The sequence below is a fragment of the Lygodium microphyllum genome, chromosome 27 (genome assembly GCF_053477565.2).
Source record: "Lygodium microphyllum isolate KBCC chromosome 27, Lygodium_microphyllum_v1.1.10, whole genome shotgun sequence".
Classification (NCBI taxonomy): Eukaryota; Viridiplantae; Streptophyta; class Polypodiopsida; order Schizaeales; family Lygodiaceae; genus Lygodium; species Lygodium microphyllum.
The window spans coordinates 95,984,777-96,008,761 of record NC_141161.1 but is presented as its reverse complement, the minus strand read 5'-3'; the positions used below and the strand labels follow the sequence as shown (position 1 = coordinate 96,008,761).

General features: G+C 42.5%; 1 protein-coding gene across 3 annotated transcripts in view; it reads left to right on the top strand.

Annotated features, from left to right (window-relative positions):
- AGY1 (Albino or Glassy Yellow 1) overlaps positions 1 to 23,985 on the top strand; it is a 110,708-nt gene that overhangs the window by 46,869 nt on the left and 39,854 nt on the right. For all 3 annotated transcript variants that reach the window (XM_087668944.1, XM_087668943.1, XM_087668942.1), the window contains exons 4-8: positions 12,461 to 12,564; positions 12,670 to 12,849; positions 13,007 to 13,225; positions 14,721 to 14,834; positions 14,923 to 15,036. In XM_087668944.1, the coding sequence (XP_087525070.1) occupies positions 12,461 to 12,564; positions 12,670 to 12,849; positions 13,007 to 13,225; positions 14,721 to 14,834; positions 14,923 to 15,036 (731 nt within the window). The remainder of the gene's footprint in view (positions 1 to 12,460; positions 12,565 to 12,669; positions 12,850 to 13,006; positions 13,226 to 14,720; positions 14,835 to 14,922; positions 15,037 to 23,985) is intronic.

Here is a 23,985-nt window from a genome sequence, read left to right as displayed (position 1 = left end):
CCGAGGAAATCACGGAATGTCAAAGGCAAAAGTTGCTATAAGTTATGTTGCACAGGTACTTGGTGGTATCTGGTGCCAGTTGTTGACCTAGGTCATTCATTTGGCCATAAGTGTCGGCTGTTGACACTAGAGAAGTAGCGTTTAATGATACCTAACGCCAATCTGATGGTCAAAGATGGCGTAGAGACACTTGGGAATGGAAGTTGCCTAGTCAATTTAATGATTGGCCAGTCAGATTATTTTTCAGGCACCGAAATAATTATTAGATTAATTTTCAATGTTTAAATATTAAAAATTAATATTTAATTATGGATAATGCTGAAAAAACCATTTGGGAAGGTTGCTACTTGTCAAAAATGCCCATGCAAGACTAAAAAACGTCTTTAGAGGTTGGAGAGAGGCACTTTTAGTGGATTCAACTTGCAAGAGAGAGGGAGGAGATACTGTTGGTCTGATTTGCAGCCATTGGAGGACCTTTTGAGGCAGCCAGGGGCAGGAAAAGACCAATCAACAACAGGTGATAGTATCTACAAGTTGTTGAGACAGGGCAGTAGTGGTAAATGATTGATTTTCTTCAATTCTTTGCATCTACAAGCTATTGTGGTAGGGCAGTAAACTGCATTTGATTGATTTTCACTTATGCTTTGCGATAAAACTCTGAATTTTCTCTCTCTACAACTTTCTCTCTCATCTCCCAACCATTTCACAGCCTTGCTCTGAAGATCTTAGCATTTAATTATGGATAATGCTGGAAAAACCATTTGGGAAGGTTGCCATTCGTCAAAAATGCCCATGCAAGACTAAAAACGTCTTTAGAGACTAGGGAGAGGCATTTTTAGTGTATTCAGCCTGCAAGAGAGAGGGAGGATGCTGCTGGTCTGATTTGCAGCCATTGGAGAATTTTTTGAGGCAGCCAGGGACAGGAGAAGATCAATCAATAGCAGGTGATAGCATCTACAGGCTATTGAAACAAGGCAGCAGCAGTAAATGATTGATTTTCTTCAGTTCTTTGCATCTACAAGCTGTTGAGACAGAGCAACAGCAGGAAATGATTGATTCTCTTTAGTTCTTCGCGAAGAAAGTCTGAATTTTCTCTCTTCTCAGCATTCTCTCTCATCTTCCAATCTTTCTACAGCTTTGCTCCAAAGATTGCAGCATTGAGATCACCAGAGGCTGAGAAATTTTAAATTTCTTTGCTGTAGACCCTAATTTGCAGTAGAAATTAGGGTTTAGCAGTAGCCTCGGGAAGGGTGCCAAAAATTGGAAGCTCCAAGACTTGGATTCAATAGGGCTGAAGCCGTTTTTAGCCTATTGAAGTGGAGGGTTCAGCAAATAATTGAATTTGGGTTATTTTCCATCTCCATCAAAGCGGATAAAGGCCAATTAAGTGCCTGAATCAAAGGGAAAAATAGATTGAAGACTTGCTGGTCACTTTGCACAGCAAGGGGAGTCTGGATTGCGAAGGGGATTTGGAGAATCCCATTGTAAATCAACTTTTTCTTCAATAAAGCTAAAGAAATACCGAAAGGGGCGCCAATTTGGGGCCAATTGAGTGTGCATTGTCCAAAATCAGTAGGTAAATTTGTATTTTCAGATTTGCATTAATTGTTTTCTTCTGTAATTAAGTTATAATTAGGGATTTACCACCCATCCATGGAAGGAAGGCTGGTTTCGTGGTTCCATTGCCGGGATACCACTCAATCCCTTGATTAGGTGGACCCAAAGCACCTGATTGCAAGCCAAAGCTTTGTGGTAGTGCTGATTTTTACTCTCAGCTGAGAAATTACAGCAATATGTCTTCATATGGTAAGATGGATTCAAGCAATGATGATGCCTCTCAGTATGAACATTCACATGGGAATGAAGGAAATGCAATGGCTGACCTTGGACAAGGCTCAGACCATGGACAGCAAGCTGAAAATGTTGTTGTTGGGCAAGATGCACGGCCTTTAGGGCATAAGGAGGCTGATGACCAGCAAAGTGAAGAGGAATTTGATGACCAGTTCAAGAATCGGATGAGGACAGTAGCAAATCTCTTTGCTGAATTGGCAAAGGATCCTCAATTTACCCGATTTTTGAATGCCCCAAAGAAGAACAACAAAGGCAAGAGAAGAAGACACCTTCTACAGCTTCGGCCACAAGAACTGAAGAAAATGCCTAAGCCTTCTTTAGAAGAGCGCGAAATGCATGATGAGCACAAACAATTGGTATCCGTGGGGTAGCAAGGGCAAATGCATGGCCAACTTGGTAGTGCCAATCCATGGGAACATGGGCAACAAGGCAATTATGCACATGCAAGCAAGGGACAGCAAGGATACTTTGGTGGTGGTACCATTTTTTATGCTATGATTGGACAGGCACCGCATACGGGAATGTATGGCACAAATCCCTAAGGTATGCAGCAGCCAATGCATGGCTCACAACACCCAATGTATCCGGATAATGCAAGTGGAATGCCTAATCCCATGTATGGCAGCATAAGCATGATGCTTGGGGCACAAAGTGGGCCATATGGATATGTATCGGCACCCCCAGGGAATGTTGGAGCACAAGGATTTGGTGCTGGTTATGTAGGTGCTTCAGATAGTGCTGGTTTTTATGCAAATACAGCCAATGCGTCCTTTTTGCAGCAACCCATTTATAATAACTTGACTCCCATAGGTCCGTCGAAGGACTACGATGAAGGTGGCAAAAGCGTGAAGTTTGAGCCTTTCAATGGTGCACAAGATAGGCTGAAAGCACTTGTTTTTATTTAGTAGTTTGATGCAACCTATTCTGGAGGCAACTTCACAGAGGTATCTAAGATACGCAAGGCAGCCACATTTTTGAAGGGAAATGCATTGCAGTGGTGGTCTACACTTCTTATTCAAGGGAAGTCACCTACCACTTGGGTCCAGTTCAAGCAAATGTTTGCTTCAAATTAGTTGACAAGTACCTTTGAAGTAGACATTATGACAGCTTGGAATCACTTGAATTTCAAAAACTGCAAGGACTTGGATCAATATAATAAGAAGTTTTGGGATGCATTGCTGCCAGTTACTTCTTATCTCACAGTACCCCTCCATGAGCAGGTGGAGAAGTATATTTATGGTTTACCAAAGGGTATTCGAGATTTTTGCATTAAGTCCATTGTTTCCAGCATGTCTCAGCTTATAGAAACTGCTTCTATAACCGACAAATTGCTGCGTGGAAAGGATGCAAGATTCCACGATGATGATGCCAAGTCATATGTCAAAGAGTCAAAGGTTGAGGAAAAGGGCAAATCTGAAAATAAAGCTGAAAATCAGGGCAAATCTGAAAAAGAGGGCTGGAAAGAGGAATAGACTGCAGAGAAAAAGTGGAAAAAGTGATGCACTGTCATGTAAACCTCACTTGTCGGCTGTCAATATGGTTTATCACACTAAGTTGAATGCCATGAAAGAGCAATATGTTGCTGATTTGAACTTTGCTAATGTTTATGATCAGCTTTGCAATGGCCAAAGGCATGGATACTTTGTGTAAGAGATGGATTTCTGATGATGCATGGACGACTGTGTATGCAGGACATAGAGGTATTGATGCCACGGTCAAGGCAGTGGAGCATTTCTTTTATTGGCCAACTTTGGGGTATGATGTAGAATAGTTTGTTAAGACATGCATCGTATGCTAGAAGGTAAAGCATGATAGGCAAAAGATGCCGGGTTTGTTACAGCCCTTGCCTATTCCAGATAGGCCTTGGCAGATGGACTTTTTTTTTGAGCTTCCTAAGACACCTACAGGGAATGATAGGATATGGACTATCGTTTGCAGATTTAGCAAGCAAGCCTATTTCATTCCGTGGAGGAAGAAAATTAAGGTTGATCATATGGCACGATTGTTTTTGCAGCACGTCTTTAAGTATCATGGTATGCCAGAGTCGATCATTAGTGATTGAGACCCTCAGATGACCATTTTATTTTGGAAGGGCTTGTTTGAGAATATGGGTACCATGCTGAAATTCTCATCATCCTTCTATCTGTAGATAGATGGTCAGTTTGAGGAAGCAAATTCCACAGTGTTAGATCTTTTGAGGTGCTATGTTTCAGACCACAAGACATAGTGGGAGCAGTATTTTCCCTTGGTTGAGTTTGCTTACAACAACAGTGCATAGTTCTACAGGCAAAGCTCCATTTGAAGTGGTAGAGGGTGGTAAGAAAGTACCCCCTATTTTGCACACAAAAGATAAGATCTTTGAGTTTGATTCTATGTGGAAAGCATGAATGCAGCTTATCAGAAGGTTAAGTATGCACTTCAAAGATCGCAGGATAAGCAAAAGAGAGAGAAGCAAAAGAGAGCAGCTGATCGTCATAGGCGTGCTTTGCACTTTGCAGAGGGCAATTATGCATTGCTGCAATTTGAAAAGGCACTGCTGAAAAATATGAAGGGCAAAGAGCGATTGTATCCAAAGCTGTCTATGAGATACTATGGGCCATTTCAAGTTTTGGAGAGGACAAGTGATGCATGCTATAGGCTGAAATTGCCTCCACATTGGCGAATACACAATGCCTTTCATGTGAGCTTGCTTAGACCTTTTCATGGAGATTTGCCAGAGGATGTCTTTGCTGAAATTCAGCCGGAGGTTGAAGAGCTCTATGAAATACTGGTAATAGAGCAGATTTTGGCACACACAGAGAGGAAGATCAGGGGTAAGGGTTCCAGAAGGTACTTGGTGAAGTTTCAGAATTATTCAGCAATGGATACCAAATGGATGGAGGAGGATGACTTGGCAGACCATCCTCAGTTGTTGCAGCTTTACCTTGATGCTTTCCAGTCAGAACCGACTTTAGTTGAGGTTCAACAAAGCAGAGGTCCAGAGTATTACGTGATGCTTGTGAGGGAGCTAGCACCTCCGCTCCTTAGTAATGGACAGCTCTAGAAGTAGTGGATCTCGAATATATTCAGCATACATTTAGGGTACTGTAGCTGAAGAGTATGTTTGCCAGGAGATCACTATTCAGTGTACTAGTCACTATGTTTGGTATGCAGATCGGTATGGTTTTCACCACAGCTCTGAAACTGTACATTTGCATCCGTTATGCTCGGTGTGTAATCAATTATCCTTGGTATGGGATTGGTTATGCTTGGTGTAGCATCAGTTAATGATCATCAGTGGTGGCTGATTATCGAATGTTGGTTTTCAGCGTATGATCATTAATATTCAGTGGTACTCAGCTGGTTTTGTGGACAGCAACATGTCTTATGATGCCATTGATGTTTCAGCCATGGTTTATGCTTGGTTTTCGCTATACTATGGTTTGGTTTTGCCAGATGAGTTGAGCTCATGAGAAATGGACATGTCACATGATAATCTGGCAATGTTTTTGAGATTCTTTGTGAGTCTTATGTTATGTTATGTTGGCTGGCAATTTTTAGCATATGTTGGGCATATGGAATGGTTGAACAATAGTGCGCAATGTTGTGTTGACTATGATGCCCTATGGAAATTTCATTGTAATACTTTGCTTTTGATGCCTTTGGCAGTGCAATCGAGGACGATTGCAAGGATTTTAAGGGGGAGGGCTATCATGAGGACATGCATTTTTGAAACCTCACTTAATATGTGGATTAATTTTTAATCACATGGTTAAGTAAAGTGTTGCACATGTGAGGTGTAATTGGGGTTAGAGTAAATTTACGAGCCTCAGACCCGAGGAAATCACGGGATGTCGAAGGTAAAAGTTGCTATAAGTTATGTTGCACAGGTACTTGGTTGTATCTGGTGTCAATTGTTCGCCCAAGTCGTTCATTTGGCGATAAGTGTCGGTTGGTGATACTAGAGAAGTGGCGTTTAATAGTACCTAACGCCATAGTGACAGGAAACGGCCGGAACGGCCCCCCGGCACGCGGAATCGCCGTCCCCGGCATGTATCCGGCGCGGACCGCGTTTCCAAAAAATGGAACGTTCCCTGTCCCGTTTCAGACAGGGAACGCAGCAGGGACGCGTTCCTGTCTGAAACGGGACAGGGAACGCCACGTGGCAAAATGACCTGCGGGCCGCCCGCGCCCAGTTTCCGCCTGCGCCTTGTTCTATTGCGTCCCGCCTGCTCCCGCCTGCGTCCCGTCTGCTCCCGCTTGGCCCATTTCTCCTGCTCCCGCCTGGCCCAGTTCTCCTGCCCCTAGGTCCAGCCACCTTCTTCCTTCTCTTCCCTCTCTTTCTTCTTCTTCTTTCTCTTCTTTCTGCTCCCACCTCCAACCTCTTCCTTCTCTTCCTTCTCTTCCTTCTTCTTCTTTCTCTTCTTATTCTTTCTTCTCTTCCTTCTCTTCTTCCTTCTACCTTCTCTTCACTTCTCCCTTCTCTTCTTCCTTCTTCCATGAACCTTCTTCTTCTTCTCCCTTCTCTCCCTTTCCCTTCTCTCTCGACTCTTGAGTGAGTCTTGACTCTTGAGCCTTCTTCCTTCTCTCGAGCCTTCAATAATCAATTTTCAGCCTTCAATTTTTCCTTCTCTCGACTCTTGAACCTAAGGCCTTCAATTTTCAGCCTGAAGTCATAAATGGCTTCATCTTCCCGCCCCGCTCGTCGGGTTGGTGGTCGAGGAAGAAGGTCTGATGATTGGTCATGGTGGGAAGAAGTAAATGCTGACCGCCCTTTGAGTGGTGGAGGATCTCGACCATGGACTTGCAAGCTTTGCCCATACAAGCGAACTAGTGGAGCAAACAAGGTAATCCATTGAGCCGAGCATTTGTATTTCAAATTTTTATTGATTTTAATTTTTCAAAGTTACTTAAATATTAGAATATGGACTACCAATTGCCACTTGTTCCATTTTAAATTTTAATATTTATGCATAATCAGGTCCGAGCTCATCTCCTACATGAGCCAAATTCAGAGGTGCAGTTTTGTCCAAATGTGACCTTGGAGAAGCAAAGGGAGCTTCCTGACCGTGTAGCAGGTCAACAAGCTTATCTTGCATCTAGACCACGACGTGTTGCAGTTGACCCTGTGACTTTTATGACACCATCCCCATCAGATGTATCTAGAGCAGGGTCAGTATCAGGAAGTGCTACCTCCACACCTACTACAGGCATTGCATCGGCCATGGCATCAACAACGCCACATGTTGCACGTAGACAAAGCACACTTGATGCTAGTTGGGATCCCAAGAAGAAGGAAGAGGTGGATACATCAGTGGCATGCTTTTTTTATCATGACCACATTCAATTTCGTGCAGCCAGGTCAGAGTATTTTAAATTGATGTGCAAGAAGATTAGTGAGTATGGCCCTTCGTATATACCTCCATCATCAGAGACCTTACGCACCACTTTGCTCGACAAGGAAAAGCGCCTTGTTGAGCAAGCAGCAGTGACTAGAAAGAGCATGTGGGCTAAAAATGGAGTTTCCTTGATTGCTGATGGTTGGAGTGATATACGCAAGTGATCCATTCATGGTATGGTTGCTTATTCTCGTGGGGAAATGTATTTTATATCTTCACATGATGCATCGGGGACAGGAAAGTCAGCAGATGTACTTGCAGCAGAGTGGGCTACAGGTGTTGAGCTTATTGGCCCAGAGTATGTTGTGGGATTTGTTGCAGATGGAGAGCTTGCAAATAGGGCAGCAGGTGCTATTATTCAGGGATATTATCCACATATCACAGTTTCATATTGTATGGCTCATTGCTTGAACAACCTACTAAAGGATATTGATAACCTGTCATGGATTGCACCTGTCATAGAGCAAGGAGCTCAAATGGTTAGCTTTGTTTTGAATCACCAATTTCTTCGCCATCACTTTTCTTTCGGTCGAAGAAGACACTTTTAAAATACTCTGATACCAGATTTGCCTTTAACTTCTTGATGCTAGGCAGGTTAAGAGAATGCAGTGGTGCCTTGAGGCAGTTATTTCTTAGTGATGAGTTTACCTCATCAACATTGGCAGATACTCCTACAGGTATCTTATGCTTGGAGAAAGCAAATAACTCCACTTTTTGGGATGATGTAAAGCTGATAGATGCTATGGTATCACCCATTGTACATTTCTTGAGGGTTATGGATGCTATGCAACCTTGCATTGGCAAGGTATATGAGGCTATGGACAGGCTGAATGAAAAGTTGCAGGAGTTGGCACCAAATGATGAGGCGTATGAGGAAATGCACCATTTAGTTGTAACGAGGTGGAACTCCTATAGCTCACCCATGCATGCAGCTGCATTTGTTGTGGATCCTGAGTTCCAGGGCAAGGGTCAGGAGAATGATAGTGAGGTTATGGATGCATGGAGAATTATATTGTCTCGTCTAGTGCCTGATCATGGTCTGTTCTTTTAGCTTAGACTTTTAAGTTTAGTTCATTGTTCATTGTTTTATCATTTATGATTTTTGGCATATGTATTATGGATTTTATTATTTATAATTGAATAGCTTACCTCTTGAGCCTTGTAAGTTGCAATTCAATTTCTAATGAGTAGTTTTAGAATAATACATGATATCTTAAAGTTAAAACTTAAAATGATTTGTCCTTGTGGATTATATACCTTGGTTTTAAGTTTTAACACTCCAGAGTCCACATGGATTATGAGTGAAATATTAATTTTTTTTCATGAATTTTGATTTTTTAAATGCCGTTCCCGTTCCCACGTCCCCGTTCCCTAGGTTTGGCGTTCCCGTCTCCGTCCCCGTCCCCGTTCCCGGTTCCCGTTCCCCGTTTCATGTTTCTATGCCTAATGCCAATCTGATGGTCAAAGATGGCGCAGAGACACTCGGGAATGGAAGTTGTCTAGCCAATTTAATTATTGGCGAGTCAGATTATTTTTCAGGGCACTGAAATAATTATTAGACTAATTTTCAGTATTTAAATATTAAAACTTAATATTTAATTATGAATAGTGTTGGAAAAACCATTTGGGAAGGCTGCCACTTGTCAAGAATGCCCATGCAAGACTGAAAAACGTCTTTAGAGGCTGGAGGCATTTTTAGTGTATTCAACGTGCAAGAGAGAGGGAGGAGATGTTGCTGGTCTGATTTGCAGCCATTGGAGGACCTTTTTGAGGCAGCCAGAGGCAAGAGAAGACCAATCAATAGCAGTTGATAGCATCTACATGCTATTGAAACAGGGAAGCAGCAGTAAATGACTGATTTTCTTCAGTTCTTTGCATCTACAAGCTGTTGAGACAGGGCAACAGCAGTAAATGACAAATTCTCTTCAGTTCTTTGCAAAGAAAGTCTGAATTTTCTCTTTCCTCAACATTCTCATTCATCTCCCAATCTTTCTAAAGCCTTGCTCCAAAGATTGCAGCATTAAGATTACTAGAGGCTGAGAAATTTCAGATTTCTCTGCTGTAAACCCTAGTTTGCAGCAGAAATTAGGGTTTAGTAGTAGCCTCGGGAAGGGTGCCAAAAATTGGAAACTCCAAGACTTGGATTCAATAGTGCTAAAGCTGTTTTTAGCCTATTCAAGTGGAGGGACCAGCAAATAATTGAATTTGGGGCATTTTCCATCTCTATCAAAGCGAGTGAAGGTCAATTAAGTGCTCGAATCAAGGGGCAAAATAGATTGAAGACTTGCTAGTCACTTTGCACAGCAAGGGGAGTTTGGATAGTGAAGGGGATTGGGAGAATCCCATTGTAAATCAACTTTTTCTTCAATAAAGCTAAAGAAATACCGAAAGGCGCGCCAATTTGGGGCAATCGAGTGTGCATTGTCCAAGATCAGTAGGTAAATTTGTATTTTCAGATTTGCATTAATTGTTTTCTGCTCTAATTAAGTTGTAATCAGGGATTTACCACCCATTCACGGAAGGAAGGCTGGTTTCACAAGTTATATTCTTCTTGAACAAGTTGCCTTATAAATACTTTCACTTTATGCAAAATATCATTTTGTTACCTTGATCGCCGATCTTCTAGGAGCTCGAATGCCAATTCTTGTACTATACAAGGTTACGTGATCAAGTCCACAAGAAGTCCTCCCCATTTTCCTATTCAGAGGGGGATGCAGTAACCATTTCTACGAAGGCAAACATCAAAGGTGGCAAGAACTCTCAAGTCGAGAAGAGAAGTGAAATCAAGGGTGACATCCTTTACTCAGACGAAACCAAAGACAGCAAAGAAACCAAACCCATCAAGTTGCAGTTTTCTAAAATTAATAGATTTTGCACATGGTGCTAGAGATCGATCCATATAGACAAGGATTGTTGTACTACGGCCAAGGGTTTCCTAGTTAAGAAACCACAATAGGTCGTGAGTGCCTCCACTCTCCTTGGACAATTGAACATTTGTCTTTGACATCGGCCTCCCTTCCCTATTGTACCTACCCTTTACATTGCATGATCATCATCATCTTCATGAAAGGGCGCTTGGGCAAGTGAACAATTTCTTCACGAGGGACATTGTCCAAGTGGCACCTTGCTACTTGCACATTCTCATCATGTAGCATTACTCTATGCATCTCATTGTGCAAAGCACCCTTGAGCGGATCTTGAGTCGTTTTCACTAGCGGTTCCTTTGCCACCTTATCACCACACCTCCATACTTCTTCACTCTCTTCGTTCGTCATTGACACCCACAGGTGGTTGGGATAACTTGCTTGTTCTAATACTATTTGGTACTTGGAGTTGTATGCTCTCTCATTGCCCCTAGGGACATTGATGCTTGAAAGGGCACACACCATTACTTTAGGGAAAAAATCAACATAGTTCAAAGTGGTTCTATTTGCCTTTGCAGGTCTTGGCAGGACATTGGGCAGCCAATGAGCACCCTTTGTCTGGTGCCTTGGCCTCTCTGGGGAGACTGTTTGGGTTTCCTTGGTAAGATAACCATTGCATTTGTAGTCTTAGTAGATCATTGGACAACTAGCGAGCACCCTTTGCCCGATGCCCTAGTTACTTTGGGGTGGGATATCTTGGGTAAAAATGAGCTCGAGCTATCTTGATAGTTCCTTTTTGGTTCCAATTTTCGGCTTGAGAGGAGATTTTGAGCTAAAAAATGCATTTTAAACTGATTAGCTCTTTAAAACACTTCAAAACACGTAAATTACCTAAAGTTTCATTGTATGCTGTGTAGTCCGAGAGAGTGTCTGTGTCCGTAAGCCAAACCCTAATTTGGGAGGATCTATTCATCTATAAATAGACAGGCTGCCCACCATTTAGCTTATCCCTTGTTGAGATTTAGCCTCTAAACTATAATGTTTTGGTTTCCAGCCTGTTGCCCCTCCACATTCAGCTATGACTAGTGACATACTAACATGGGACGAGTTTTAGGGATGGGGATGGGGGCGAGAATTGCCATCCCTTGTTACCGTGAGGGGGGGCTCTAACATGGGGATGAGATTGGGATGGTATTGGGACAGGATGGGATTGGGATGGGAAGCTTGAAAATGGCCATCCCTTGTCACTATGGCTTAGTTTGGTGTTTACAAACCTTGGGATCCATCTTCAGTGTATGTCATTCTCCGGCTACTCCCATTTCTTTGACTTTGAGCATTCTGAACATTCTCACATTGATTTACAATGTTAATTCATTCACTTCATAGTTCTCTCTCTTCTCTGTTTGTGTTTTGTGTTGCATTTATTGCGTTCTTGTGTTTTAGTTGTGTTGTACATTTTATCTTTTCTCAGTGCAAAGCCTAGCATCACTTCATAGTACCCTCTCCTATCACAATGAGCCACCACCTTGATCCTTTGGCAAGAGCATCTTGTGAATTGTGATTGATCCAAATCCTCACGAGTCTATAATCCTCTTGCACTGAACAGGTAAAAGACTCTCCAGTGGTACTGACCACAGCAAAGAAGAACGTTTCCTCTAGTTGAGAAGTGTTTGTAGCAGTTGTCCTCTAGTCTAGAGATAGTCCAGTCCTAGCCCCCTAGTACCTTAAAGATGTCGTCTCTGAGTATCAGCTGGTAAATCTGGAAATTTGGATCACTGCCCCATTGTAGAGGTGACTTGTGTAGAGAATCTCCCCCATTCTAGAGGTAACTTATGTAGATAATCTACCCCATTGTAGAGGTGACATGTGTAGAGAACCTCCCTCAAGAGACATGTCTTCTATCCCATGATGTGGGGTGATCTACCCTCCAAGGTGGTGAAGAAACAGAATGTGTAATCTTCTCTTCAAAAGGGGCTAGATGAATCTGATAAAGGCCTAAAGATACAGGTTTCTAGGATCGAATAAGGCAGCTGAAAATCTTACCTCAGAACCTCTCCCAAGTTCTGTAGCTCTGATGTACAGGAAAATCCAGTGAATGTTGGGATGCCACAGTTCTTCGAAAGGAGTGATGGTCTTCAATAACCATAGTGGTAGCGCCTTCCACGTATTGAATCCAGTATTATCACATTGAATAATTTACTGCGGATTCTTAATCTCATATCTGCAATTACCTGTACTTATCTATAGCAGGCATATTTCCCCTAGATACATTGCTGAATTAAAGTTAACTTCATGACTGCATGCTTTTATTAGCTTCAGCAGCCTTAATATGACGTCTTCTAGAGTTCTTATACGGTTTGTATACAGAGGGTATGACAAGCGAACAAAGGAAAGACAACTATCTGTGTGATGTAACTTATGTCACAAATAGTGAACTTGGTTTTGACTACCTACGCGACAATCTAGCAACGGCAAGTGTTCTGATCTTATGATAACTTTGTTTCACCTGCAATTGACTCATATTGATAGTTGTATATTTGCAGCTAATGTCTTTCTTTTCTGTTTGTTTCTATCAGAGTGTCAATGATCTTGTTGTGAGGGGCTTTAACTACTGTATCATCGACGAGGTTGATTCCATATTGATAGATGAAGCCCGAACCCCACTGATCATATCAGGTCCTGCAGAAAAACCAAGTGAACGATATTACAAAGCTGCTAAAATAGCTGCTGCTTTTGCACGTGACATTCATTACACTGTAAGCTTAACGTTTTCTTCTCTGTGAATGCATGTATTCAGCAGCTCGGTTTGTGTTCTTTGAATTAAAAGGACAAATGAGATGCGTGGTGCAAATGTGGGGTTTTGATCTTGCCTTAAAAACTTATATTTCTGCATCGTGTTTGACATAATGACAGGTGGATGAGAAGCAGAAGACAATCCTGTTGACAGAACAAGGTTATGAAGATGCTGAAGAAATTTTAGATGTTAAAGATCTTTATGATCCCCGTGAACAGTGGGCTTCTTATGTTATTAATGCAATCAAAGCAAAGGAGTTATTTTTGAAGGATGTCAATTATATTGTGCGCGGGCAAGAGGTGGTAATTGTGGATGAATTTACAGGCAGAGTTATGCAGGTAAATGGCTTGATTACACTCAATTTTGTAGGCTTGCCTACCTACGTCTCCTGGTTATGCTTATGTTTGACACACTCTTCTATTTAGAATATGTTTGCAGTAGCTCTTTTTCCTGGTTCCTGGGCTTTTGATCTTCATTAGGGGTATGTCTACGTGGTGACATTGTTTTGATTCTCAAGTTTGAACTTTATATTTTCAGTATGTGTGCTAACTTAAACTGGAAACAAGGGACAGCTCTCATTGAACATATTCTGTGGTTCACAAAGACTTCTTCCATTATGTCAGGATTCTGAATTTGATCCTTAATGCTAAATCATTTTCTTTTCCTTCCCAAAAAATTTCCCTGTTATTGAAAGGGATGCTCAATCACTGCACAATAACAGAAGTCTAAGTACATGACTGGTCAGAGTGTCCCATCTTGAAGTCGATGTTGTAGCTGGCTGTGTGGCAATAAGGTGTGGTGTGGCAAAATGGGGCCAATGCATGATGAGGAAACTCAAGTGATGAATCTTCATTACCAAGTGCAGGGCCAGTATATATGAGCCAGCCGTACATTCAAGAGAGAAATCTGTGGTGAAGACATCTTTTTGAACGAGCAAGACTATTTGTTGAGAAGGATAGGCTTTTTAAAGCTGTTGTTTTCTCCATGGAGACTGTTTTGTTTGCTGTCTTGCTGAGCTTCCATGAGGCCCATTGTTCATGGCATTTGCTGTGCAACAGACATTGGAAGGAGTTGAGGGTAGGTAGTCTTATGTTTCTTGTACCATATCCAGTTGGAGTAAGCAATGCAATAACAAGTATTTGGACATACGTAGCTTCTGAATGTTGGCAGTGCAGGTTGCAAAAGCTTAAACTCTTTATGTTTATCAAAATGGAAATGCAGAGTAGCAGTTTGAAAGTCTGCAGGGTTGATCCTACCTTTTCTTCATGATGTTGACCACCGAAGATTGCTGATTAGGATCAGCTATTTTCGGTTATAAATTTTTATTCCATTCATTAAGCAACAGAAGGAGAGCTGATGTTTGTTTAGCAAGAGTTCACGTTATTCTGAAGTTATGATTGCAAATGAGCAAACATACTGTAAACATATGATAGATTCAAAAGAAAGGAAGTCATTCGTTTCTTTTTATGCTATCTGTTGTAGTCATTTATCATGAAAAATATTTAGCTTCACATTTATGCTGCATTTACTCTTGGAGATGTATCTTATCCTGGTAGAAATTTTGCTCACTGTAGGCCTTCTGATATTGTTATTTCATAATAGAAGGAATTCACAAACTATGTACAAACTACTGGGTAGTCATATTCTTTCAAACAGCTGGCTGATTTCAGGTGGTGCAACTAGACTTTATTACTTTCCTTGCTTTTACTGACTGTTTGGTTGGGATATACGTGCATTCATTGACTCTTAGAAAGGGTAGTTGGACCTGACCGGGGACCATGTATTTTGTGAAAGTCAACACTATCCATTACCCATTTTCTTGTTGTCCTTCAGGGTAGGCGCTGGAGCGATGGTTTGCATCAAGCTGTAGAGGCCAAGGAAGGCGTGCCCATTCAGAATGAGACAGTAACTTTGGCTTCTATCAGCTACCAGAATTTTTTCTTGCAGGTACTGTTGTGTCAATCTGAACATGCCATATCCATACACAACTTGCTTAACAACCAACATTTGACCTAACATTGTAAGCTAACGTCAGTATCCCAAGCTGTGTGGAATGACTGGAACAGCAGCTACTGAGAGTTCCGAGTTTGAAAAGATCTACAAACTAACTGTGACCGTTGTTCCAACCAACCAGCCCATGATCAGGAAGGTAAGAACAGCTGAATACTTTTCTGCCTTTCTCTGTGCCAGGAACTCTGTCTGATTCTTCATGTATCTTGTGGTCAGGTGTTAAAATCTGGTAAGAACACTGCATGTCTGTAGGATTGTTTGCAGATGCACTGCAACTAACTTATTAAGAAGTTGAAGTCCTAAGAATTCAGATGTAGAGGTTCCACTGGCTATATAGTCTCACACAAATTTGGTATTACAACACTTTACAGCCTTTTCATTGTGAGGGATCATTCCAAGTGCAAGGAAGCAGTCAAGCCAGATTTTAACAGTTATTCTGTAGTTGTTGAAGGACAAATATTATTTTAAGTAGTTGGTACATAAACATCCTTGTAATTGCCTTTGTAAAATTAGACAATGTGATCTTTTCCTGCTTCAAATCTCCATCCAAGGGTTGGACAACTAAGTTTATTGATCAGAAGGAGGTCCATGGTGGCAGACAAACTTGAGAATGGTGATATTTAAGATTAAGACAATGGCAACTCATGTTAACTTGGTAATTGGACACTATGTCTTGGTGTCTTTGTTCTATCTCAAAGCAACCTTGTAGGTTGTCCCCTCCCTTCTTATTTCTCATCTTGTCCTTATTTCTGCTCCCACATGTCTGTGGGTGTGGCAGTTTCATGCAGGCACGGTTTATGCTTTCTAGCATGTGATATGGCAGGCCTAGCCCCTTCTATGGGGGCCAGATTCATGCAGGCTCAGTTTATGCTTTCTAGTACATGATACAGCAGGCCAAGTTCATAGAATGAATCTTCTCAGGAATACTGCTAATCTGTAGGGATATGCCTAGGAGCTTCAGCAGACAATGCTCTAAGGCTAATTTGTGAGACTCTTACTCAGCATCAGCACGTGGAACTGTGTGACCAGGAAGTTTGTGTGTCCAGATTACCACATTTTAAAGGATACCCTGCCAGGTGGGGAGAGAGGCAGGGAGAATGATGAAACTGTCCTTTAGAGTTATCTGTTTGTGTTGGCACCAAGATGTTGGTCTTGGTTAAATGTACATAGGCATCATAGTGGACTCCTTAACTACGCATGCCACGCACACCAAATTGAGAGAAAACACATGGCATATACCTCAATCCCTAACCATCCTTGAACCCAAGAACTGTTCAATAATGATGCACAATGGACCCAACATTGCATCTCATATTGTGAAAGAGGTGCACTGCAACACTATCGTGGCAATCGCAGCATTCGATCTAGTTGATGGCTAGAGAGACTTGCATGTTCATAATGGAACCTAATGTACCAGATAGATCAAGAACCTCTACAATTAAACTTTGTTAACATGAATTTGCTATTGTCAGACTCACTCACGTGGGATTGATTAGGACCAGGATGTGGCCCAAATGCTTGGGCGAGTTTCCAAACCCACTGGCCTTGGCTGTAGCCAATGGGAATAGAATGCTAGGTGAAAAAGGTAGGTTTGGGGAATGGAGTACACTTGCAGATTGAGCCTAGAGGGCCCACCATGTGAAAAAGGAAGCCCTTGCAAAACGGATCATGTGCATCATTTTGAGCAGGATCCATAGTGGGAGTAGTTGTTCGATAAGTGAATTGAGCCCTACTCATGATGGGCATGTGTGCAATTGAGTTGCTGGGTGAGAAATTGAAGGGAAGTATGGGAAGAAAGTCCGTGCATTTGACCTTTGTTTGGTGGTTGATTGTGCATGTGTGATCTCAGTATTGGAGCACTAGAAGCACTGAGTTGAAACTCCAGAGTGTGAAGGAATAAAAAGATGGAGATTTTGTGAATGAATTGGATCAGCAAAATGATTGGGTAGAGAGAGGAAAAATTTATGTATGGAAAGGATTAGTGGTGGGCTTCAAACTTGTGATGCACCAATGACAAAGTCACCTGAATTAGAAATGTAGACTTTGTCAAGAAACAATAGTGTTTGAGGGGGGAACACAAAGTGTATGGCAAACACTGTGACAAGGAAAACTTGAAACATAAAAGAAGATAATTGAAGAATGATGAACTCTGAATCATGATGAATGAATCATGCTGATAAAATGGAGCTGGCTTGGAGATGACTGCACTGTCCTGGCTGATTAGGGCAACAGCACCTATGGATGGATCTGCACCTATAGATGGATCTGCATAGTGGAGGAGCGAAACACAATCCTTTAGGTAGAGGTGTGAGAGTAGACATTGAAAGATGATAGATAGAAGTAGAGGGAGCAAAATGCAGTCCTAGGGGACTGTTGGAGAAGAAGGATATGCTGAAATCTCTCTGGGATGATGGCTGCAGCCAACTAGATAAGAAAACAGAAGAGTGTGAGTGAAGATCTCTCCATGTAAATGCTTGCACATAGGTGATTGTTGGAAGTATTTGACGTAAGGCCAATAAAAAGGGTGTAACCTGCTGTAGATGGCTTGAATCTGCTCCTGCAAATGCAGCCTCTAGAAGGTTGGTGATGGCTGAGAACTATCGTTTGGGTGCTGGGGTGGCAGGAGGACCTTGAAACACACAATAATGATGAAGATGATCTGCTGTACTAGCCCAGGGAGGAGTGAAACCAGCAAATGCAGCAGTGGGAAATGATGAAGAACAGGTTGCCAAATTGTTTGGACTCAAAGCACAACAATTTGGAGTGTTTGAAACTGATGGCAATGTGAAGAAGACCTCTGGAATGAAGGCACTTGCTGGTATGGTGTCACAACTAGCTGGATAGGCAAACTGAGATATCTGCCAAGATAGGATGTGGATAGCAGTGGTAGAGGGCCAAGGCAGTAAGTGTGATGGAGTGGATAAATTGACAAAGAATGAATAAGATAAAGTGAGGATGGATGAATGCCCATGCCCTATTTATAGGCACATGAGTCACTGAACTGTCAAGGTTGGTGCCTCAATTGTCTTGGGTGGCACCCATATACTAATAAATGAAGCAAATAGTGCCTTTTTGGAAATTGGGGCTATGTAAATGGAAACCATAATAGGAATTAATGTAATACAATGCTCTTAGTGACTTTGGTTGCTCAACATCTACTCTTAGGCCCAAAAAGGTGCCCTAGAGGTGTGAAAGAGATAGTCTCCACTTGGTAATCCATGTATTTCATGTGAAAAGAAACCTATGGCTATAATGAAGAATAGTAGACAGGATGTGTCGATCGTGCATGAAACTTGACCTTGAAAGAGAATCCACTAGCCTCGTGTCTCCATGTTGGTAAGAATGTGGAGGCAAAGCCACCGACACGTGGCTGAAACATTCAAGGGCCTGACCTAGGTAGAATCTGTAGATCATTGATGTTGATGTTGAAAGAGGAGGATGAAAACCATGGTGCACACCAAGGTGCATGGATGGCCACGGTAAGGAGGGGCGGAAACACCATTCCCCGATGAATGAGGAGAATAGGAAGTGACCCCCTCTAAAATTGGAGGAATATGATGTGAAGAAATGCCCTAACACAAAAATGCAAATAACACCATATGACAAAGCATAGACTGATAGAAGAACACAGTTCAAGTTAGGGTAACTCAGAGACAATGAACACAAACAATGAATGAAGTGATATGACTATTGAATATACAATGCTCATGCAACAAACACACTATGTAGTGAATGAATACTGTACCTCAAACTCATGTATCTCAAGGATCATGGCAAGGGTAATGAGCTAGAGAGTGTGTTCTACTTTGAACGGATCCCGAATCGCAGCAAGGCAGCCTTCGGATGTCGAACACTGGCAAACGCAGCCAAGGAAGATTGGATCTGATGCAGATGGCAGTGCAGGAGAGAGAAATACTAAAAATGCAGGTGCAGGAGAGAGAAAACAGCAAACGCAGGCCGTAGGAGAGATAAAGACTAAAAACGCAGGAAAAACCAGCAGCAACAGTCAGTATGCTGAAATCAGCTCCGAACAGTGTGTGGTGGGCTGGAAACAGGCGTCAGACTGTTGTAGACAGCAATGGCCAGCTTGGACCGCAATGTCCTCCGCATTCGGGGTGTGGGCAGCAAGCTGAAATACGTGAAATCTGCAAAAACGAGATTAAGGTTGAATGGAGAGTAGCATACCTATTTATAGAAAGTTTGGGCCCTCCCAAGTGGGTTTGTGCTTATGGGATACAGACACTGTCTAAGAACACATTTTTAAAAAAATAAACAAGGTTTCTTCCTTAATTAAGCATGTTTTGGGGCTGTTTAATGTAAATACAAGAAGAGGTATTTACAAGAAAAATTCCGTAATCCCTTTTGCAAGTTTCCCTTCTTTGTTTCCTTCTACTTTTGGTTCTCAAGGTCAATTCGATGTTGGTGAAACATACTCATTCCTTTTTTCCATCATCATCCATATTCCGATTTCAAAGATTAAATTTAGAAAATTAATTTAATGAGCTTACATCCACTTTAGCATTACCGAAATACCAATCTCTACCCAATCCACTCACTTCTTTCACCACATCTCCACTTCCATTCACACCTTTCACTTTTTCTTTCCACACATCTCTAGTGACTTCTCATATCACTTCTAGGGGGTTTTTAAACATAGGTAGCCTTTAGAACCTCTACTTTCTGATATGCGGGTGGTGTATATGCATCTATGAGGGACGCTCGACCTCCATCTCACACTTTCGGGTTTTTTGTATAAGATACTCTCCGATATGGGGCACACTTTTAGGTTTTTCGTATGGGACACTCTCCTATGGGAGAGGCTTGACCTCCATCTCACACACTTTCGGGTTTTTTGTATAGGACCTCTACTTTCTCATATTGGGTGGTGCATATGTACCTATGGGGGAGGCTTGACCTCCATCTCACACACTTTTAGGTTTTTCGTATGGGACACTCTCTCAAGATTTCTTTAGTGTGGACTAGCTGGTACTGCAGTTTGCCCATATGGATACACCTATGAATTTATTTGTTATGTTCCGGTGCCTCGGTCGATAGTTTCTTAATGATCGAATTGAATTTCAGTAAATTGTATCTACATGTGGACCAATTAAGGGAGTTTCTAATCAAACGCCTAAATGGTCACCTTTGAGCATTGATAAACATCATCGTGTATTTGGTTTTTTGGGAAAAACATTGGTAATAGGTTTATGAGGACATGCCAAGCTTCCTACATGTATACTTGTAGTATGAGGGATCCACAAATGTGAGCATTTCCTCTTTGCAACCTTGTATATCTCTATGTACTCACAAAACCTTTTCAACAATTGGTCCTCAACTTTACATACCCCCGTCTTTAAAGATTGAAAATAATCAAATGGTTTTTCGGGCCTAGTAGTAGTTTTATCCATGATTCGTACATAATGGGTAGGGCCATAGAGATCCAAGGTCTCCTTCATCGGCATCTTTTGGACACTCTCGCTATAAAAGGGAGTCATGACAATGACAACGGCACGGACATTTTGCCAAAACTGCTCATTAAGGCACAAGCGCTGTATGGCTTTGGTCTCCTCTGCTCATCCCACTCATTTCATAGAGTGGACATCACTGTCTGGCGCAAGGCAGACCGCACCTCATAAAGGCGCTCCAGCAATAACTACATGTAAGCAAAGCGAGTTGAAGAAGGCTTCTTCAACTCAAGTGTGCTATGCTCATGATATATCACAAGTACCTTTACCTTTACCATGAAGAATGTGACAATTGATATAGCTTTGTGGACCACCCTCTTCATCCACTTGAGCTTCCCAATGTCCTCCATGAGCAAGTTCAAACAATGACTTGCACATGGAGTCCACACAATGGTAGGGAACTCGACCTCAAGCAAACGGCCCATGCGCCGACAATTCGATGCATTGTCGGTAACAACTTGCACTACATTTGAGGGGCACCTACAACCACAATTTACAAATTGCAAGTTATGTATAAATCAAATTTCAATTATGAATCATGATATTATCATAATGAAAGAAAGTGAAACAAATTTAAAATGCAAATTGCGATGTATACTTCAATGATAGCTTGTCGATTGTGGCGGTAGATGAATGCGCGCGTCGTTTTTCTCCCTCTTTTGCCGGTATCTACGGCCCACAAAAAGTAAGTGCTGGGTGGACATGAGACGAGTATGTTGATAATGTCCCGTTTCTTATGATTACTCCATCCGTCGGTGAGAATGGAGTAACCATATTTTATCCATGCGGCCCGAATAGGATCAAGGGCTCTATCAATCCTCTCCTCTTCATCAATCTTTCTCGTCCTCATGTCATTGTATGTGACACCGGTCCATCCTTTACATGGATCCACATTGGCAATGGCTTTTACCATCTTCTTCCATTGCTCTTGCTTTAGGATATTGAATGCAAGATTGCACTCAATCACCATGCGTGCAATTTCAATGTCTGCAAGTCGTTGCCTTTTTCTAAGAAAGACAACTGATCCACACACATGACTCGGTGCTTGAGAGAGAGACGATTGTCTCTCCGGCACCGCATGAGCCTCCACTCTTTGTCTTTTATCGGAGCCGGATGCGGATGTGGAGCCCCCACCACCAATGGTAGAGGCCTCTCCTGCATCGGTTAAAGATACGCTCACATTGGATGCTTCCTCGTTAGTAGGCATAGGAGTTAGTCCCAATAAGCCATTTCCTCCTCCTCTTGTGGATCCCCCTTTTATCTTCGCGAGAATCTCCTCTGCAATGTTTGGAGGGATCTCCTTGCATGGAGCAACTTGCCCCCCCGTCTTGGAAATATGTTGGAGAAGTCGAGTTGCACCACTTGTATAGCGCTTCCCGCAATACTTGCATGTCCAATGGTGGAAGTTGGACTTCTTTGTGTCCCTCTCCACATGGATCACATGCAAATTGAAGAAAGAGGCCAGTTTTATCGTACGAAATCGTATCGTACGGATTGTATTGTACCATGTACGGAGGCAACTATGACCATGGCATCAATACTTTTGTGTCTTGCATATGGAGGAGCATGACTTTCAATGATAACTCTAGGCCTTAACTGCTTTGTGGCACCCAGTTGTCCATGCATCATAAAAAATCCATCTCTTAGCACAAGTGTTCATGCCTTTGGCCATTGCAAAGCTGATCATAAACATTAGCAAAGTACGAATCAACAACATATTGCTCTTTCATGGCATCCAACTCAATGTGATAAACCATGCTAATGGCTGAAATTTGTGGCTTACATGACAGTGCATTAGCCACAACATTCCTTAGCATCCAGCTTATTCCAAGCTATCATGATGTCCACCTCAAAGGTACTTGTCAATCAAATCGATGCAAACATTTGCTTGAATTGTATCCACATTGACGGTGCTCTACCTTGTATCGAAAGAGTAGATCGCCACTGTAATGCATTCCTTTTCAAGAAAGTGGTTGCCTTTTGAATATTTGAGGACTCTATGAAGTTGCCCCTTGAATAGGTTGCATCAAACTACTAAATGAAAGTCAAAGCTTTCAACCTATCTTGTACACCACTAAAGGACTCAAACTTCAATGCTTTTCCACCCTCATCATAGTCATTTGCTGCTCCTTTGGATGTCAAGTTGTCATACTCTCGCTGCTACAAAAAGGGTGCTTGTCCAAGATAGAATGTTGACCTGATGGTCTGATGTAAATATTCACTATCTAATTCAATTATCTTCACGAAGAGAGAGAGAGAGAGAGAGAGAGAGAGAGAGAGAGAGAGAGAGAGAGAGAGAGAGAGAGAGAGAGAGAGAGAGAGAGAGAGAGAGAGAGAGAGAGAGAGAGAGAGAGAGAGAGAGAGAGAGAGAGAGAGAGAGAGAGAGAGAGAGAGAGAGAGAGAGAGAGAGAGAGAGAGAGAGAGAGGAGACGATGCGATGGCGGATTTGGCATCCCCATGACTTGGTGACGAACCTCCTGCGAGCTGTGGGCAATCTCCCCCGGACCTGCATGGAGTTCGTCTGCCCTGACGTCCGCGTCACGTCTTCACCTGGACCTGTCGCCTGCTGCGCCTACTGACGGAACGTGCCGTTGCTCGCTTGACAGGCGCCTGGATCTGCGCCTTCAGACAATCGCCTGCTGAGCCGCGCTGCAGACGCCCACTGCTTTCACAAGCCCTGTTGGTCTGGGGTTCACTTGCTCGAGTCTGTTCTGTTCTGCACAGGCGCCCCGTCGCAGTCCTGTTGCTGCAGCCCTGCGGTTACCCGGTTTTGCAGGTCTGCGGAATCTGCACACACAGAGAGAGAGAGAGAGAGAGAGAGAGAGAGAGAGAGAGAGAGAGAGAGAGAGAGACGCTTAGCTGTTGTAAACCCTAAGTCCGATAGTTGTCAGAGAGGCAGCGTCTTGACTCGCGTGCCCACGGATTTGTACATATATATATATATATATATATGTGTATATATGTATATATGTATATATATGTATGTATGTATGTATGTATGTATGTGTGTGTGTGTGTGTGTGTGTGTGTGTGTGTGTGTGTGTGTGTGTGTGTGTGTAGAGAGAGAGAGAGAGAGAGAGAGAGAGAGAGAGGAGAAGCATGGCTGGTCTGGATATGGCTTTTATCGACCAAACGGTGGCAGCCCTTGGTCCGGATTCTGATACAGAGGAACCAGAGGATATGGTTCCTTGCACAGAGGAGATGCCTCCTGGTCCTGACTTTCAGCGTGTGGGCAAACGCTCCAAGCATACTTCAGAAGAGACAATGGGTCATCAGGAACATTCTTATGCTCAGGTTGCCTCTGATTCTGTGGATTCTCAGGATATTGACTGGGAGCATTTGCTGGAGTTTGCCAACACTCTGCTTGGCAATTATGTCCAACATAATCATGAAGCTTTTTCTGACTCTGGAACTGAAGATGTTCTGGAAGCCACGGTGGACCCGAAAAATGCCTTGTGCTCTTTTTCGGTGTTTTATGACCGTGCTGTTATACTCTTCTTCATTGGCAAGATCCCAGTGCTTTCCCATATTTGCCAGTGGTTGCACCATTTACTACAAGGGGAGTGTGTTGAGGAGATTTTTGTTGGGCCCCGAGGCTTCTATGAGATGCTGTTGAAATTGGA